The sequence below is a fragment of the Lissotriton vulgaris genome, chromosome 4_1, assembly GCF_964263255.1.
Source record: "Lissotriton vulgaris chromosome 4_1, aLisVul1.2, whole genome shotgun sequence".
NCBI classification, from domain to species: domain Eukaryota; kingdom Metazoa; phylum Chordata; class Amphibia; order Caudata; family Salamandridae; genus Lissotriton; species Lissotriton vulgaris.
In genome coordinates this window covers 1747244554-1747264079 of record NC_141691.1, presented here as the reverse complement: position 1 = coordinate 1747264079, position 19526 = coordinate 1747244554, and the positions used below count along the sequence as shown (strand labels likewise).

The 19526-nt window shown below is 42.6% G+C and overlaps 1 protein-coding gene across 1 annotated transcript in view; it reads right to left on the bottom strand.

The window, feature by feature from the left end:
* Nucleotides 1-19526, bottom strand: part of VPS13B (vacuolar protein sorting 13 homolog B) — a 2999480-nt gene that overhangs the window by 1321739 nt on the left and 1658215 nt on the right. Inside the window, exons 26-27 of the mRNA XM_086966051.1 lie at nucleotides 5793-5964; nucleotides 4952-5066 (exon numbers count right to left, since the gene is read on the bottom strand). Of these exons, the coding sequence (XP_086822177.1) occupies nucleotides 4952-5066; nucleotides 5793-5964 (287 nt within the window). The remainder of the gene's footprint in view (nucleotides 1-4951; nucleotides 5067-5792; nucleotides 5965-19526) is intronic.

Genomic DNA, 19526 nt, shown 5'->3' with positions numbered 1-19526 from the left:
CGCCTTCAGTATATGATGCAATCTCTAAACTACATAAGATTGCTGCGGAGATTCACCCAGAGACTGGAACATGGACTTTTCGAATTGGATGTGGACACTCTTTATTACTTGGGGCTAGAAGCTACTGACTATCTTATGTATACTATTGGTGATACTATTTACATGCTGTGCATGTATACAATGTGGTCCTATGCTTTGCTCCATGTGCATCACTGCTTGTACACCTACTAAGAGAAATGTTGTAAAAATTAAAGCCCAACAAATGCTAAAGAGGTCACTGAACTGATGAGCATTGATGTACACGATGCATATCTAGATTACCCCCAGATGAACGAATGTCTTTAGCTAATGCTAAAAGGGATGTCTGTTGTAATTTGGCAGCGATTGGGTTAGCATTAGCAGAAGCCATCCGGTATTTAGAGGCTATCTTGTCCGTTTTGTGGAATCCATTTTGTATTTCTGGCAGCCATTTTGTTTACCATGTGCTACCACGTGCGTACCATGTGCTTTGTTCTACCTTGATGTTGTCTGCTCTTCAAATCTGCCTAGGGACAGGTTATATTTAGCCTCTTCCACTTTGCATATGCTCAGTTGAGCTAGCAGCTGTCCATGCAGCTGCTGTTAGTCTGTAAATGTCAGGATGTGTTCACCAGAATTAGCAAATGTTAGCCCCTCCCACTTGTTGACTGTGCATTTTCTGTATGACCTTATATGTACCTAAAACCTACTTCTTGTACTTGTACCGCCTTCTTTTGAGCCCCTGTGTAAGTATAAAAGGACCAAGCTCCTTCCATTCAGTGTGCTACTTCATACATTGCCGAAGGGTGTTGTGTAGTTCCAACACATGAAGTTAAGAAAATTTGTATTTTCTATTCCAGTTTCTGTGCCAACTTCTATCCTATTGGTCTGAGGACTTGTGCAGAGAAGGGCGAACCCCTTTCACTGGTAGGCCTTGCTGAGGCTCACCACCACAGCTAGAGGGTTCCCCAAGTGGCCCCGGGGCACTCACATCCATGCACTCACGGAGTGGCGCGCAGCCGACATACAGACATCGGGGGATTTGTACCAGGATGGCATACTCATGCCATTTGAGTCCCTAGTGGAAGACATGGGACTACCACCGGGGCAGTTCCTGAGACACCGGTCCCTGATTGCAGCACTAATTGCTCGATGGGGGGACATGGCCAGAGAGCTGATCCAACACCTTACAATACAATACCTTCACGTTATGGGGCGAGGCAAGCACTTGATCCGCTGGTTTCGGCGTCACTCCGAACACATGTAGCGATTAGACTGGATCCGCTTCAAGGCAAACTGGAAACAGATCTTGGGAGGCAATTTGCGTACAGGGAATGGGAAAAGATCACAAAGAGCCCAAAGCAAATACCCAGAAACCTGTGGTTTCGACAAATCCAATTGTTCAAATTCACAGAGCATACCTTACGCCTGAGTTAATTAATAAATACTTCCAGCGTGAGGACGCAACATGTCCCCGCTGTGCCGAAGCAGGAGCTGACCTGAGACACATGCTGTGGAGCTGCAGTAGACTACATGACTATTGGCACACAATCAGTGAGCTGCTTCACACATGCACCGGACACAACACACCCTTTGAATGGACTGAGTACTTATTGCATCATTTTCCTAGGGATCCGACTACAAAGGTAACATCCAGTTTTCTAGACTTGGGAATAGTGGTCGCCAAGCGGCTTCTGACTAAACGGTGGAAAGTGCAGGACACGCCGCACATATGTGCATGGAAACATTCGTTCTTAGCTTGGGCCAAAGCAGAGGGCATAGCCATCCTACGGTAAGAAACGTTGGGGATACGGAAAGAGCCCATAGCGACCAGGTGGGAGGGGCTCCTTCAGACATTACAGCAGACAGGGGAAGGTGACATGGAGGGGCAGTCCGAGAGGAGGATACGCGGACCTGCAGTGAACAGCGAAGTGCCGGCCAGTAGACCACTGATAGCCCCTGGCTGCGCACCTGCGCCACCCGACGCTCTGAGGGGACATAGCTGCGGTTGGTGAGCAAAGGCTATAGTCAGGTTAATGATAAGCTGTGAGATGGCGAGAGAAGGGAGAGGACACTGGGGCAATTAGTCATGTATATACCGGTCTAAACTGCTGTTTTTGGTTTAAGTTGATTTGTTCTTGACCACAACATCTGTTTACAAGCCAATGCTGAGCATTCATCAATAGAACCATGTAACCCTTGTTATATAACCTCTACTCTTGGGGATATGGACTGTGCGATGAGGGCACATTTGTCCCTGAACGATTGGTGTCAGAAATGTACATGTTATGCTCAAATGCCCTCCGAATGGTAATGTTTCCTCAATGCTGGTAGGTGCTCCACCGTATAGATGGTTCTCACCGAATTGTGTTGCCTTTCATATATATGTACAACCAAAATCAATAAAACAGATGGAAACAAAAAATAAGGCTAATTAGATCGGGCAACTGTAATTTGGGAAAGCGTTCCACTAGGAAGGACATGAACTGTTGGAAGTGTCATTCATCTATGCTGTTGCTTAACATATACCTTTGTTTGGCTTAAATAATGCAAAAAATAAATGTTATAAAAATGTTATTAAAACAAAATAAGGTAAGGAAATAAATCTGTCTAGTCTAAAAACAATTCACAAATAACCCACAAGCACAAAAGGAAGAGTGTGAAGGACCTGATGGAACGAGAATGATTTGACATCATTTACAACTATGCAAAAGACAAAATGTCTAGTAGTACATCACAGGACTGTATTTCTGAGCCCATGATAGTTAGGTCTGTGATCGCAAGAGTGCACAAATTGCAATAGCTGGAAAAAATCACAACAGAGAAAATGCAGACTTTAAAATGATGCTATCCAGAAACATCAATCAGTATTGAATGAAGGTTGACAAAGTAGGAGGATTATTTAATACAGATCGCAAATTTCCTCCTGAGCCTTTTTGTGTTTTTACTAAAGCCTAGCCACTTAGCCATGAAGGGAAATGTAGTACCTGGATAGGGCAACTGCCAAGGAAAGGGTGCCATCCCAGTTGAGCAGCAGCAGAATGATTAATGACCTATTACTTTGCACTTTTTAACTCTGTCGATGTTTTAGAATGACAGAGATCATAGGAAGACAAGTAAAAGAGCTGTGTGCCAGCAAAAAGATAGAGCATTTAGTCACTAACCAGGTTCAATGATGGGCAGACCGATAGAAACATCTTTGAGAAGGACCTTGTCCACAGATGCAAAAGAGCCATCAATGTGTGAACAAACCAGCCCAAAATCTGCTTGAATAGTGGTAACTGTTCTCGACATGGAACCTCATTATGTAAGGACTGTCAATGTGAAAAGAGGTGCAGTCGTAGTGTAATTTTGTAATGCAGAGTCACTAATTAACTTGCCTCAGAGTTTTGGTGCAGAACTTGCTGCAGTTGTGGGTTTATCCATTGATTAGGGTTCCATGCGGGTTGGGTCATGGCATGTCCCAGCCCAAAGCCTAAGTGTGATGAGGAATGCATGTATGGATTTCCCCACATATGAGGCCCCGCAGATGAGGTCCATTGGTGGGGGTAAGGGGAGTAGGTAGATTATATACCCTGCAGCCTACCATCTAAACTGGTGTGGAGTTGAGGCATATGGCAGAGAGGGTGCAGGTCTTTTGACCCTCCACCTACCCATAGTCAGATTTGGAAGTGTAGCCAGCCAGCTGGGGTCTCATCATAAAGCAGAGGCTGGGTATTTCCTTTCATACACATTGGTGAGTGATTGTACTGGCAGAGGCAGTGTAAGCTAATAAGCCATTCTTTGGCTGAGCCTAGAGTTGACATGTTATTGGAGTGAGACACGCCAAATTTGAAGTAGGGTCAAAGGCCAGAGATTACCGACTCTGCAGGATATACAGCCCTAGAGTGTATGGGAAAATAATTGTGCAGTGCAGAAGATGTGGTGTGAATATAAAATTGAAGCGGAATCAGACATTAACTTTATTCGTGTCTGATCCGAACAAGCATTAAAAACAGTGCAAAAAGGCCGGATTCAATAGATAACTGTCCATTCATAAGAATAGGTCAACATAATTCAGCACAGACAGGTAAAAATACACTGCCCAATTTTTTCCCATACACTCTTTACATCACACTTGCTCGCATCTGTATTGATTAAAACTTTGAAAACATCCTTGGGCTCCTCCATCATTAGGGTGGAGTGTTAGCCCGATAAAGGAGACCCAGATGATGAAGCATGTCACCGGGACCAATGAGGGATGGGAATCCGTACAAATTTTGCCTATTTTTGGTCAGTCTTGGTAATTGTCAGTTATTCTTTGTTCTTTTGACTGTAGACCGCAGGGTATTTTTTGTGTTTTCTGACATGTTATCTAGCTTGGTTAGGTTACTCCAATCCTTTCTGGACTCCGAAAAGTATGGCCAGTGTCCCCAGTTCCCAGGTTTTCCTGTTTCCAAGTTCTATTTGCATTTGTCAAAGGCCTGAAACTCATTCTGTTGGACGATTGGCCATTGGAATCTTTAAGAGGATTAGTGAGACTGGTGTGTTAAAGGTGAATGGTATGTCAAGTTGCTAAGAAGAGAGGTAAACATGGCACACAGAGTATAACATTGCAACGTGGTAATGGGGTAAATGATCAACTAAAATCAGAGAAGAGATAACCTCATTACCCAAGTCCACCTTTCTCGCTATAAACCCAACGCAGTCCATTGATGGCTGGCAAGCCTTATTACAGAATTCACAGTAGGCCACAGGTTAGCAAGAATGTTAGAACCAAGTCAGAGAAGATTGCCAATAAACAAGGGAAGCTCACAATATGTATCGACGTACTTACTTACGAAAGGCTCTTAGAAAGTAAAGTTGAATGGGTCATCACATGTGTACTACATACTTGGTTTAGCAAGTTCATTATGTTACTGAAAACCATTACATTTAACGTTTTCTTGTTTACCTGCTTCTGTAGTGATCAATATTGAAACTCTCAATTTTGCATTTCACTTTAGTGTATACATCCTGGACATCGACAGAGGCGCTCAGATCCTCCAGTTCACTGACAATGCAAACCTCTGCAAAGGAAATACAATGCACTGGTATATAATTCGCTGTTACCTCAGTTACTGTTTTCTGTTAATAAATGGTTTACAGCAATAGCCCTATTGAAATTCAGAGGCAGCTATTTTGTCGCATTAAGTCTACATCTTGCTCAGAGTTGACCCATTGTACGAAGTTGAACTATTTTTCTCCCTCACTATTCAGGAATACCCTTCCAATAAATTACCTGGAAACTTGTATAAAAGGATGCCATTTAGGCAGCAAAGTTTCTATTAGTGATAAAGTCCAATAGCTCCTAATAGACACTACTTCAAGAAGTTAGAACAGCACCACTTGAATCCTCTAGACTTGCGCTTCAATGTCTCTCTCCTGCCCTCCCCACCCCACCATTCTGCGTATCCACGGGGTTATATTTTCTGGTTTGCTGAATGCTTTTCTCTGGTGCCGTGCCACATATTACTGCATCATCGCAGTGACCAACACAACTCTTCCTCGCACACCACCTTGAGCTTAGCATTCTAGACACTTTGTCAAACATCAGGAATTGACAGGCAAGGTAAGGATTACACTGCACATCATTGATTAACAACAGTTTGTTTGGCAATAAGCAGGAGCCTTTATTTTAGTTTTCAAACAAATCTCCCAATGCTGTCCAGTTAACCTGTGTGCTTTCTCAATGATCCTGCACACGCAATAATAAGGTTGAAAGTAAACATGCGGTTCTCCTGGGGATGCCTTACCGGTGCCTTTGGATCCTGTGTCTGGTGCAAACAATTTGACAGTTATTTTTGGCAGCATCCACTGCATCCAGAGGCTAACACGTCCGCTTGACACACCAATATTACTTGTTGTTTGTTCCAGTGTGACAGAGTCTGAGAAAGGGGAGTCATCACCAGCTTGTAAGGAATCACCCTGGAGAGGAGAAATGGTGAATTCAAAGACCCTGGTAAGCCGGTCCTTCAGTTAACACGCACAACAAAGGCAACTGGAATCAATTTGGTAATAATAAAACGAACTTACAGTAGATAAAAACATGAGATAAGGAAACATTACTCCCTATTAAGACGTCTGCACCCATGCACTGTTCCAGCCTGTGCGCATTACAGATAACAAAGCTATCCAAACCCACACTTGCATTACAATTCAACCACTCCTTGATGCCAAGGAGCTTGAACTCTAGAGAGAATTGCAAGAAAAGAAGTGGACAAAAGCTCTCGAGTACTTCCACAAGCTGTCAAGTAATGCTCGCTTTAAAAATATCAAATGCTACATACGCCACAGAGCTTACCTTTCCCCACTGAAAAATAACAGTCTTTCCCCTACAGCTAACGCAGCATTTGTCCACTGTGGAATTGGGTCAATGGACTTCTACCACATGGTGTGGAACTGCACCAAATTGGGACCCATCTGGACCGGCGTTCTACAAAGCTGCAGGACCTAACAGGACTTCCTAGATTAGAGTCCTAAGAGGCTTGTGCTCCGGAAAACTTTAAAATACCAAAAAAAGCAGAAAACAGCATTGTGCTTTCTTGCCTTAACACTGCCAATTGCTAAGCGAGCCATTACCTCCAAATGGAAATACTTCAAGTCCCCGTCTTTAGACAGCTGGCACCAAGATCTTCTACTGTACGTGAAGTAGGAATGCACAATTCTTAAAACAGAAGGAACTTTTGGCTTGCATTGCCGCCCAATAACCAGAGAGTGAGATGCCTTTGAAGCACCTCCTAAAGATGACTTTGTGGCCCATTAAAATGAATCAACACTCCACAGTTTGTTTCAGAATTTAAGGCAACTTATCACCACCTCCTTGAGCTGACTCTCTGTCCGTTGCTTGGTTTCCACTGTCCTCCTAACTCCTCCACCCACTTCCTAAGTAAAAATGTCTCTACTAACAGAAATATCCATGAGCTCCCCTAGGTAGATTGCTACCCACCTAACTATTGACTCCTTTGCAGAATCCTGAAATCCCTCCTAGCTTGTCAAATCAGAAATGTTGAAGATCTATCTTGTATACTATTTGATTTGATGCTTGATTCACTATATGTATTCAACACTGTAGAACATCTCTATGACATTACATGCGTCTATGATGTAATGCCCTTTCATAGTTTGAACATGTCATTGTAACGTTTGGATAAAACGTCAACAAAAACGATGCGAATTTTTTTGGGATAAAATAGCAGGAATGGGCAGCTGTCGTGCCGAATCGGTACAAAACAAAGTGGGCTAAGCACTTATGTGGCTGCTAGCCCTTTTCATCTTCAGTTCCATGCTCTCTGTGTCCCTTACAACGTGCTTTGGTAAATTGAAAAAGGGGAAAGAGAGGATTTTACTTGTGAAGTAAACATATTCACTACAGTGGGTCACGAGTGCTACTTCCCTTAATGCATAAGAAGACACTGAGAATACGTATCTTAAAGTGGGTGAAAACTACAGAAACCTTGCATGTTCAACCAATATGTTCCTCTGGCTGTTGCTGCCTGGGCATTTGCTGACATCAAATGCATTATTATGTTTAGGAAATGCATGGGACATACCAGAGGCTACCCTGCAGTGTACATGATTGTGGCCATCTTTTCAAAATGGATGAGGGCAACCCTCTACAGTATAACTTTGTGGTATGCAAGGTACTATCCAAAGGGTAATAGAGCCTTCGAATAGGAGACATGCTGTTTGTTGAGTGAGTTGGTATGCTCTAGCTAAAGGCTGAGAGCTCTCTTGACATCTAAGCTGTAGAAACCCTCTAACTTAAGAAAAATATTGGGAAGAACACATTGCTCATTTAAAAAAGGAACATGTTTTTAACCCTAAAAGATTAATGCATCTGAAGAGTCATAGCATCTTTACAGAGTACCCTATACAGTTTTTCTCAAAATAACAGAGATGTAGCATGTAACCAGTGTATCGTCACTGGAGGCCACCAATTCAAATGACTTCTGAGCCAATGCTCATTAGCATACCTGGGAAGAGCACAGAGGCTGGCATAAAAAGCAAATCTCAGACAGTTGGGAAGCGTTAACTTGCAAGTTCCTAACAACACAGAACGCGAACTTCAGGCCTCACGGACGACACCGAAGCAGTGCTTCCTGAACGACGACTCCTACTTAAATCCAGAACACCGATTACCCAATGCACAAGCTTATTTTACAAGGGTCACTCATATGTCCAGCTGGGATGCACTACACCCCTCTTTTGTGCCACGTCACCATGGCCAGGAAATCCTCTCATGAAATAACATTATAAAATCCTTCTGCCCAATGGCACAAATAGAAGCATTAGCCACCATCTGTCTCGTATTGCCTTCCAGGGTAGATCTAGATTGGGGGGGAGGGAGAGGGGGGAATCGGAGAGGGTCATCAGAGCGGTGTTGTGGTGGGGAGTTTTGTACCGTTGATTGATAACATATAAAATGCCTCCTATTTTGATGTAAATCATTGCTGTGTATTGAATATCCTACCCCTAAGTAGGACAACTGAGGTACTTTGTTATGCAAGGAAACAACATTAAAATTGCAATAAAAAACATGCCTGGTAACAAGTAGAGAGATACTACACCAAACCATTAGCCTGTAAATGGGCACCTGTGCGTCATATAATAACATTAAAAAGGACTCAATACACATCAGGAAGATTGCCATCTCACCTCCATACAAGGGGGCAGATGGCTTCAGTGCAGCAAGCACTACAATGAACACAATAGATAGCAATAACAAGTTACTCAGCTTTTTAAGCACTCTGTGTGGTACACAAAGCTATCCCAGGAAAAAGTCGATAGTACGTATGTGAAAGTGTTCATAATAATCCCAGAATAGGGCAATATGATCAAGATCAGTACCTTGATTAGACATCAAGATCCTCGGAGGGTCTTCATATCAGTACAAGCAGCAAAACCCCTTAACTCGTTGCCAGTCGAATTATGGAACATACAATACCACGCAATATTCAGGATGGAAGAAAAAAGTTGGCTACTCCTGAGATCAATGTTTCTGACGAGTAAATCGCTCAATATCTACTTCAAATTACAGCGATGATCACTGCAGAACACTCTGCCCGAGTGAGAGAAATGCTAAAATCAGATCAGACATGTCTGATTCAACACGCTCGGCCCAAGAATGATAATGTCCTGCTAAGTCACATCAGGATCACCTCCTGGCTGAATATAATTGATGCAGAAATGACAACAAGGACGCACAAATTGCCACACTAAGACCAACTGTACGCATTGATGGCCATTGCCAAACTGCAAAGGAATCGTGGCTCCTGGAGTTTACACAGCCAAAGGTATTCAGTAAAGGCTACATAACACCAACACATAATGGCTGCCCTTATGAAGCACTCATAATATAGCAGAACAGCTTTTGAGACTGTTGGGCAAGAAAAGGGTCACCTGCATGGCTGTGGGGAGCGTGCACCCCTGACTCGAATTTACCATATTAAGTGCAGTAGGTTTTTGACTTTTCAGACTCGGCACACTACAATAATTCTTATGCACTGAGGTCTTCCTATGACAAAGAACGCGACTTAGTGCATAGCTATGTGCTCTCAGGAGCACACCTTGTGCACCCACCCATTGCCATGCATTGTAGCATCAGTTTACTGGGCTGCTCAGAAACGACAGGGGTGGAAGTGAAAGCTTTCTTGCCTGTCCTATGCTGGGGAGATCTGACTACTAGCTTCTCTGGTATTTTCAAATTGATCTGCCAGTCACCTGCTTCCGAGTTCTTCACTCTGTCCATGTACGACATGGATGATGCATGTGCATCTGTAACTTGGGTACAGAGGCTGTGTGTGTATAATGCGTTTGTTACATGTGGCTGCGGCTACAAAGAAAACCATTTATAATTCCTGAATCCAAGTGGTGCCTAAGAAGAATGTTGCAGAAAGCCCGAGACAGCATTGTCAATTGCAGGGTACCTCTAGGACATTGCTGATGTCCTTTGTAGTGGGTCACACTCTAGGGTGTGGAGAAAAAACGAGGATCCTTTAGAAGTTTAGTGGCATTCCCCTGGACTTTTCTGCCCCATTGTTCCCTAGAAGAGCAACCTCCCCTTTCCCAAATGTGTTAACAGATAGTTAGGTGGCGCAGATCTCCTGCTTTTGCGCCCCTCGTTTTGGGTATCATTTTACAGAATACTCTCAACCGCACCCCATCTTTATGCTGACACCTGAAGACAAAGACTTTGGGTTAACCAGTCAGAAGTAATATGCAAAATCGGTCCCAGAGCTGGACTCCTGGAATACACAAACTCTGTCTGCAACCTTAGTATAAAGATGGGACATGATTATAGGCACTTCCAGGAAGTGTTCAAGGATGTCTCTACCAAAATTCAGGTCTGACACCAGTGGCGAATGAGAAACTGTTCAGTGCTCCGGGGTTGGAGTACTGTCGCTAACTTCCATCTGCCAGGCATGGAACCAGTAATGTGAGGAGTTCTACATCTCTTCTATCTGTCAATCTACACATTCAACTCTCTTGAACAGAGCTGCAAAGCATTTAGATGAACTGCCTCTGTCTGCTTCTGCTGCTACAATGGCTACATCTCAAACTTATGAAGAGAGTCTTGAATCTTTTTATTTGGCCCATGTATCCCTTATGAGACACCAGTCGGGTTTGGCATCATATGTAATCAATTTGTTACTTGCAATTTATACGTTAAATTCTCTTACAGCGCTATTAACTTTTGTCAAAGAACTGCATGCACGCTGCACAGTATAGATCTGAGCAAATATTCATGTGGCAAAAAGGATTAATTTGGGTAGAAATCTATTCTCATTATTAAAGAGAACCCCCAACTATGGTGTTACTTTTTAAATTCTGCGTTTGTGCTTCTCTAGACCAAGCACTATTAAACTATACTGACAAACAGTATGGATGACATGGGACTCCTACACTCTCTACTCCTCTGTCTTATGTAACATTTCCTATGTAGTGATTTACAAACGTATGATTGATTGTCTATCTTTAATGTGTGTGTGCTGCAAAGTGCTCTATTTAAGAAAAGGGGAGCACAAATGCACCGGGTTATGTGCCTATTTCAAAGGAGTGAGAAAAGACGTTGTACTAATGAATCAATGAACACTATATGTGTTCCTGATATATTCTAATATTTTATTTATTATTATTTCATCTTTTTTATAGAAATTTTGTAGCTAATAAGGAATATATACAGACAAGGTGCTTGTATATGTGACATAAATATTATGAATAGGTAATACAAAAAGTGGTATCAAAGAATCTAAACAATTAATAAAATACAGAAGCACATTCCCATTCAACGCGTTACGGCGTGAGCCTTCTTCAGGAAGTCTGTATTTCTTACACAATAACGTTTACTGTAGTAGGGTTCAATGGTGATGACTATACTCTGTGGGTATAAAAACGAATATGAATTACACCATGATTTCTCGAGTGTGTCGCATTATAACTTGTAGGAAAAAATTCCTCGTGGTGTCTTTATAATAAACAGAGGGATTACGAGGGTCAGTTGATAGGTAAGAATTTCATCGCCCGCTCTTTACCAGATCGCTTTGCTTGATAAATGATAACAACTGAGCGTAGGGCGCTGGTTCTGCTGGAGCTGTGTGGGTTCAATCATTGCTTCATGGCTTGAAAAATTTGTGAAGATACGGTCGGGTACATAGAGCGGGCGTCTTTGAACGGATCCCTGCTCCCTGCTAGCTGTCTATAAATATTCAATCGATTGATTATTCATAGACAGCTATCTGTTGAAACTGTTCTGTTGCACTGTTTTTAACATTTGATAGTGACAAACAAGAATAAATCGTGGTCTGATCACGCTTCAATTTTAACTTCACATTTATATTTGCACTGCATTTTTCCCATAAACTCTAGAATACTTTAGCTCACATCTGTCTATTACTGATTTAGGAATACAAAAAACATCCTTGGGCTCCTCCATCAATAGGGTGGAGCTGTAGCCCTATTAAAGGAGACCCAGATGATGAAGCATGTCAACTGGAACGGTGAGTGATGGGAATCCATACAATTTTTGCATATTCCTTTAGGATTTATTTTGAGAGATAGTCTTGGGTAGCCACAGTATCTGTGTTCCTTATTGGTAGACCCCGGGATATATATGGTGTTTATACTTGTGATGGCATGGACAGATTTAGATTTAAACCACTGCCAAAATAAATAGGAGTTTGTTACCTTGATGCATGGCAAGTAAGTAACTTATTTAGTCATGCTTTTCATTTTATTCTAGCAGTTGTTGTTCGATTTCTATTATGAATGATTGGACTAAAAAACACAGGAAAAAAAAGAAAAATATCAAAGGACAAGATACTCACAAGTGACATGCAACAACTCAAAGTTGATCTATCCAGATCATGGCGGTTTTGTCCCTGGTCCACATCCTTTACTCCAACCCGACTGCCAGGGTTCGAACAGGAGAAGTGATTTCTAAACCTAAACCGCTTCAAAAAGGCACCAGCCAAGGGTGTCCTCTGTCACCATTATTATTTGCTCTGCCAGGAAGCCCCTAATGAACCACAGCCACATAGAGGTAGGACTCATTGGCTAGACGGTATTTGGTCAAACATATGATTTCATTATCTCATTATAAGCAGATGACAAACTGTTATATATCCGAGACATCTGAAGGTAGTTAACGCGAGCTCCAACCTCAATCTTAAGATCAGTAAATCCTGTATTTTCACACTAACGGACAAAGCCCTTCAAAACATCTGCTCAAAAATGACTTCCAGTTTATCGTTTGAATTTTAAACCTTTAATTATTTAGGCATAAATGTGTACAGGCACTCACTCTACAGACATACTAGAACGGAATCTGTCGGGTTACTCTCACCTGCCAAAACTTAAGTGAAATTTTGGCGGAAGTTAACCCTGTCACCGCTTGGATGAGTGGACCAAAAAGCAAAAAGTTGCTCTAGTCAAGTTGTATCCGCCATGGGAGGAGCAAGGCTTAGGTGCCCTGGTGGCGCATTTGCAATGGGTGGTAACTTGGTTGACCTTTGCGGGTTCCCTGAAATACTTTACATTGAAGCAGCAATAAGTAAATCAAAAGAAGCAGGGTATATTATTATCAAGAAACCCAGTGCTGGATCAGCGCCAGTACTACTAAAAAATGCTAAATATTCTTGAAACAGATACTTACTCAGAACAGATAGTGGTATATACACCTCAGATTTCCTTATCGTGCATGCCTAAATTCAGCATTATTTAACTAATATCCAAATGCTCCATGTGAACTAGGTCATTGGTAACCCAGAAGGGTCACCTTTACAATCCAGAAATTCTTATGAATTTTGACAGAGCAAGATGGCGGATTGAAGCCGCCACGGAGCTCAGCCGAGTGGTGTCTCTCTCGTACCGACATTGGTAAACTGAGCTGAGATGTGCATGCACGCTGTAGCGGACTACAGTTAAGAGGAGGAAGATATCAGTAGGAAAAATAGAGGGACTATAATTGAAACCGCATTTGAATTGTACCTGAAACTGAGCCCCTTTTGAAGCAGAGGAGAAGGAGCACGGATGTGGCGGCCTTAACACGGTTAGGCTTGGACGCTTGATGTGGGCGTCTCGGCTGCTTTCCTGGAGGCTGGCTGGCCGGCCGGTGTTCGACTGGTCGGGTCTGGTCTTCGCTCTTGCTCCGGCAGTAACACCATCATCGCAAACCAGAGGGGTGGCACCACCGAAAACCGCTGTGAGGAATACCCGCGCTGGGAAGAACACTGTGGCGGGAGAGAAGGGCGTTTCCGACGGTGGGAGCACGGCAGAGAGAATTAACGTGGAGAAGCCCAGCGCGGCTATTGGAAAGCTGTTATCTCGCTTGCTGCAGTCTGGGAAGGTGGCAGAGCTTCTTGTAGGTAACTTGGAGAAGGAGAATTTAACCTGCAACAAAAAGACTGAGGTCCTGCTCGCAGCTATCTCGGAAAGTAACACTGTTGCAATTGACACTGTTGATACTTTTTCTGCTTCTGCTACTGCTTCTGATACTACTGCGGACATGCTTCTATCTGCTGGAAATACAGATAATAGTGACACTAATGTAGGAGAAGGGAGTGGAGGGGCTATGTTGAGGCAGCCAGTGTGTGTGACTGGGGTATCGGACAGGAGCTCCTCTAATTCACTTAATACACCCAGATCTAGTGATATTGCTCAATTAAAAAGAGTAGCAGAACTAGGGGCAAGAGTCTGAAATGCTATAGATGTTATTGTTGGAGAGGAGAGAGAAGGGGAGGATGATGAGACGGACTCATTTGATACTGAGGAACCATCGGAGCTCTCTACACTGCCTACAGACACTGTTAACCTATCTATGGATAAAAAGGGGTGAGGGACAAAAATAAAAAGAAATCGCCTGCTGGTCGGAGTGTGATAACACCACGAGGGAAGACTATCTCGGATAATAGCCCTTTGCGTAAATGGGTACAAGCAAAGGGGGGCGTTAAGAGCGTGGTGTTACGGATCTCGGGCAGAAGCCCTACTGAGAGTATTTTAGTAAAAGTTCATTCGCTATCCACAGTGGCGGATGGTTCAAAGTTGGGACCCCCGGATAAACATTTAGGCCTTGGAGCTGTCCGTACTGTGGAAGGCACTCAAGGCACCCAAGTGGTGGTTCCAATGGGGGATGGAGCAACAGGAGCAACTGGCACCCAAGAAGCTATGACACCATCGCTCTGTCTGATATTGCAGTCATTGAATGAGCAAAGGCAGGAAGCTCAACAGCGCTACATTCAGGTCCGTGAAAATAATAACAGCGTGCAACAGTCTCCACAGGAGTTGGCGAGCAAGCTCGGAGGGTTAACCCAGGATATCTCAGAGCTACAACAGAGAGTTGCGAATACGGAGGGATTATTAGCTCTTACAGATGGTTTTACAAATAAACATGGTGATCAGATTTCGGGCATACAGATCAAACTGGAGGACATGGAAAATCGCCAGCGTCCACAAAATGTAAGACTTTTTGGCATCCCCAAGGCTCGGAAGGGGCGGATCCGAGGGCCTATATGGTCCAGCTATTCCAGAAGGTCTTCCCTGACCTCTCCGACTGGGACTGGGATTCTCAGTTGCAGAGGGTGCATAGACTGCCATCAGCCCAAAGGAATAAGGGGGGACAATACCCTAGACCATTTATGATTTATTTTGGAAATTTTTTGTTGAGACAGGCAGTTGCACTGAAAGCTCGACCTAACTCTCGGTAAAAGTTGAAGCAGTTACTTTTTTTTGTCAGATCTGATTTAAGTAAAGCTACAATGGACAGGCGTTGGAAGTTGCACCAATTTATAGACCCGATAAAAGCCCTTGTGGCTCAGGCCTTTTTGCAAGAACCTGCACGCCTAAAAATCCTTAAGAAGGTCAGACTTACTTTTTTGTTGAAGAAAAGGAGACCGGGCAGGCAAAGGCCAAGTGGCAAATGGAGGCTGCAGAGAAAAAGTAGAATTGGGGGTCATAAATTATTGTGTTCGGATTTGGATACTGTCTCAAAGTTTAGATAGTGTGTGGATATCTTGTCTAATTCGCAGGGGGGTATTTGGAATTAACTCATGGTCCTCTGAAAAAGGATTTGTGAGTCTTGTTAGTTTTGCTTCTTGGGTTCTCCCTTTTATATCTTGTTTTTTGTTTTTGTCTCTCTTGTCTGCTATAATTGCACTGAGGTTAATCCCAGGCTAATTCAAGCACTATCTCAAGAGAAAATGGTTGTTGATATCTTATGAGTGGGTGCAGGGATGAGCACCAAGGCTGAAGCTCTGTAGGGCTGCCCTGACAGCGGCAGCTGAATAAAGAGGGGTATCCCCTTCTATGGGACAGGGTGGAGGGAGAGCTCGGATGGGTGGTGTGGGGTGGGAGGGGAAATGGCGGGTAAAAGTGGGCAAAAAAATCATCACCAGTGCACTGTTGGTTTATGGCAAGTGGAAGGTTTTTAGTTTTACTTTTTTTTTTCAAAGGCAATATACTAAGGATCATTATATCGGAGGTGGTAAAGGTGGACTTATTTAAAAGTCAGACATTTTTATCATGAACCAGGTTAAATGTATGGCTTGGAATGTGGCTGGTCTCAATAGCACAATTAATCGTCAGCTAGTCCACGAGTAGTTGTGAATGTACCAGCCTCAGCTGGTTATTGTAACAGAAACACACATTGCTTACAAAGGCCGAAACATGTTAAAACATTTAGGGTACCAAATTATTATATGCACTACTCAATCAGTATCTATAAAAGGAGTAGCCATTTTAAAAGATAAAAAGGTTTAATTGCAGAGTGCTAAAAAGTCAATCTGAGCAACAAGGGTGCTGGGCACTTGCACAGCTCGAGGTGGGGGGCAAAAAATGTGTAGTCTGTGCAGTATATGGTTCTAATGTGGATGACCCTGCAATTTTTGAATATCTCAGCTTAGAACTGTTGAACTGGGAGGGTGAAAGATTGATTATGGGGGATTTTAATTGTGCCATAGATTATGTCATAGATTCTTCTGGAAAATGTCGTATTCTAAGAATGCCTAAGACGCGTGCTACTATACTTCAAATGGCAAGGCTTCAGTCTGTTAAAGATGTATGGAGAAACATATATCCGACAATACCGGGCTACACATACTTTTCGGCCCCTCACAAATATTATTCCAGGATAGACATGGTTTGGGTGCCAGACGGTCTAATCAGAACATCAGAAATGGAAATATGCACTCGCGTTACATCAGACCACAACCCTATTATTTTAGTATTTAGGGTCGATATAGAGAAGAGGGAGATCAGGCCATTTTCTTTTCCTAGATATCTGTTGACAGACAGTGATTATTTGGATAACATGGCCCGTGAATTGGAGGAATTTTTTAGAGTAAATACAGGGACAGCATCACCAATAATTGTGTGGGATACGATGAAAGCGTTTGCTTGTGGCATTACACAAAAATATATCTATGAACAGAATAAGAAGCGTAAAAATGAAATTGAATCTTTGGCGCAGACTTTTCGTAATCTTGAGATGCAGCATGTGGAGGCACTAAATAAACATCAAACGACTCAAGACACTCTGCTCCTATCATTAATAGATGCTAGAATACTAGTGAAGAAGTTCTTCAGGGATAAAATGGCAGCCAGTTATAGTAAACACCGTATAGAAAGATATGAATATGGGGAACATATAGGGCAGGTACTTGCCTATCAGACTGCAGAGGGGAAGGCTAAAACCAGGATAAGCACTATAAGGGGCATAGATGAGCATCTGCATACTGAATCTTCTGCTATTTTAGATCAATTTCTTTTGTTTTACCAAAAGCTCTACTCACTCACATGGGCACTGAATCAAGAAGAAATACTAGGTTACATTGAGGACAGCCGTATCCCAGTAGCAGATGTTGAAGAGGCTGATATATTAGAGGAGACAGTTTGCGTAGAAGAAGTGGAATCGGCGCTATCAGCATTACCAACGTGGAAGGCGGCTGGAGATGATTCGCTGCTGTTAGAATTTGATAAATCTTTTAAAAGGGTATTGCTTTTGCCTTTATGCAGGGTAATACAATTTGTGGCAATTAGCGGGCAGGTACCGGAGTCGTGGAACACCACACAAATTGTGTTTTTTTTTTTAAAGGGCAAACCATCAACAGAATGCGGATTATATCGACCCATCTCCCTTATTAATACAGACGCCAAGGTATTTTCAAAAATCTTGGCTACTCACCTGGCACCACTCACGCCGCATTTAGTCTCTGATAGACAGCATGGGATTATTATGGGGAGGGACACTACTGCCCACATCAATATGGCCATTGGAGGATTTGATTCTGCAGATAAGAAAGGGATTGATTTTGGCATGATACTTCTAGATGCCGAAAAAGCCTTCAACTGGGTCAGGTGGGATTTCTTATAGGAAGTACTGCCCAAGATCGGCCTCGAATCTCAGTTTCGGTCCTGGGTACAGGCTCTATACTGTAATCCAAAGGCCAAGTTGTCGTATGGGGGCCTTCGATCTCTCCCATTTCAGATCTTGTGTGGGACTAGGCAGGGCTGCCCCCTGTCTCCATTACTTTTTCCTCTGTATATAGAGCCATGTTTATGTACTTTACCAACTTGTACACAAATTAAGTCACTGGAAGACGATATTTCTAAATTAAAGATTCCGGCATATGCTGAGGACATTGCGGTCTACGCAGTTAACCCGGGGGAGGCAGTGAAAAGTATTAAGGAAGAAGCAGAGAAATTCGGCAATGTTGCAGGCTACAAATTGAATAATGATAAAACTCAAGTGCTTACTACGGTTGGGATTCAAAATCTTATTACTAGGTCTTGTACTACTGTGACCTACTTGGGGGTAAAGATAACGGCTAAAATCAACCAGATTATCGACTTAAATTATGCACCACTCTTGAAAGAAACTACTAAAAAAACTGTTAAAAATTTGACATAGGCTGCCTGCAGGCCTGCTAGGCAGGTGTAGCCTGATCAAAATGAAAATTCTCCCTAATTTTTTATTTTTGTTCCGGTCTATTCCTTGGAAAGTCCCTAATATATTCTTTAAAAAACTTGAAGGGATTTTTAGCAGCTCTATCTGGGGATATAAAAAACCTAGGAGGGCAATCCGGCTGTTTAAATGTACATTTGATCAAGGCGGACTTGGTTTCCCAGATTTAAATATTTATTTTTGGGCTTCTTTTACGGCTCGGTTTGGCAGCCTGCTCGGTTTGGATCAGACAGATTCAGTGTTTGGGTTTATTTTAGGGAATCAGAGGGACAAGTTCCTATATGGAATTTGAGACCCAAATTATTTCAAACAAGTAAAGTTCAAGACCGTTAGAGATACTGTATATATTTGGCAAGCAATGTCTGCTAGGTGCAATTTACCAACATTTCATAAAAATATCCACAGTGGGGGAATCCCATTCTTCCTCAGGTGTTTCAGGATCAAGCAGGTAAATCTTGGGCGAATTTTGGAGTAACTTGCTTGGGTGATATGTATAATGACAGAGGAATTAAATCATTTGAAAATTTACATTTAGCTTATAAACTTCCGGCCCACCTTTTAAAAAAAAAATATCTACAGATCAGAGACTATCTGATCTCCAATTTGGAGAAAAAAGAAATAATGCATTCAAGTGTTTGGGATTGTATATATGGGGGGGGGGGAAGTCTAAATCTATGATAGGGTCAATGTACGCTTATTTACATAGTTTTAAACCAGACAGTAATGAGAATGTAGCAGAACGCTGGAGTCAAACTTTGGGGATAATGGTTTTACCTAGAATGATTAAACAGGTTTTAGGTTATGTTAAGGATTCGGTTCACTCTGTTAGTTTGCAACTCCAGCAACTACGTATTACTTGCATGTTGTACTACACCCCGGGTAGAATAGCTTAATGGGCCCAGGGAAAGAAGATGGGGGATAGGGTAAATTGCCCTAAATGTAGGCTATACGCTGCTAATTTGAAACATATGTTCACTGAATGCCAAAAATTGAGGGGTTATTGGCAGAAAATTGAACAAATACTCCACTCTTA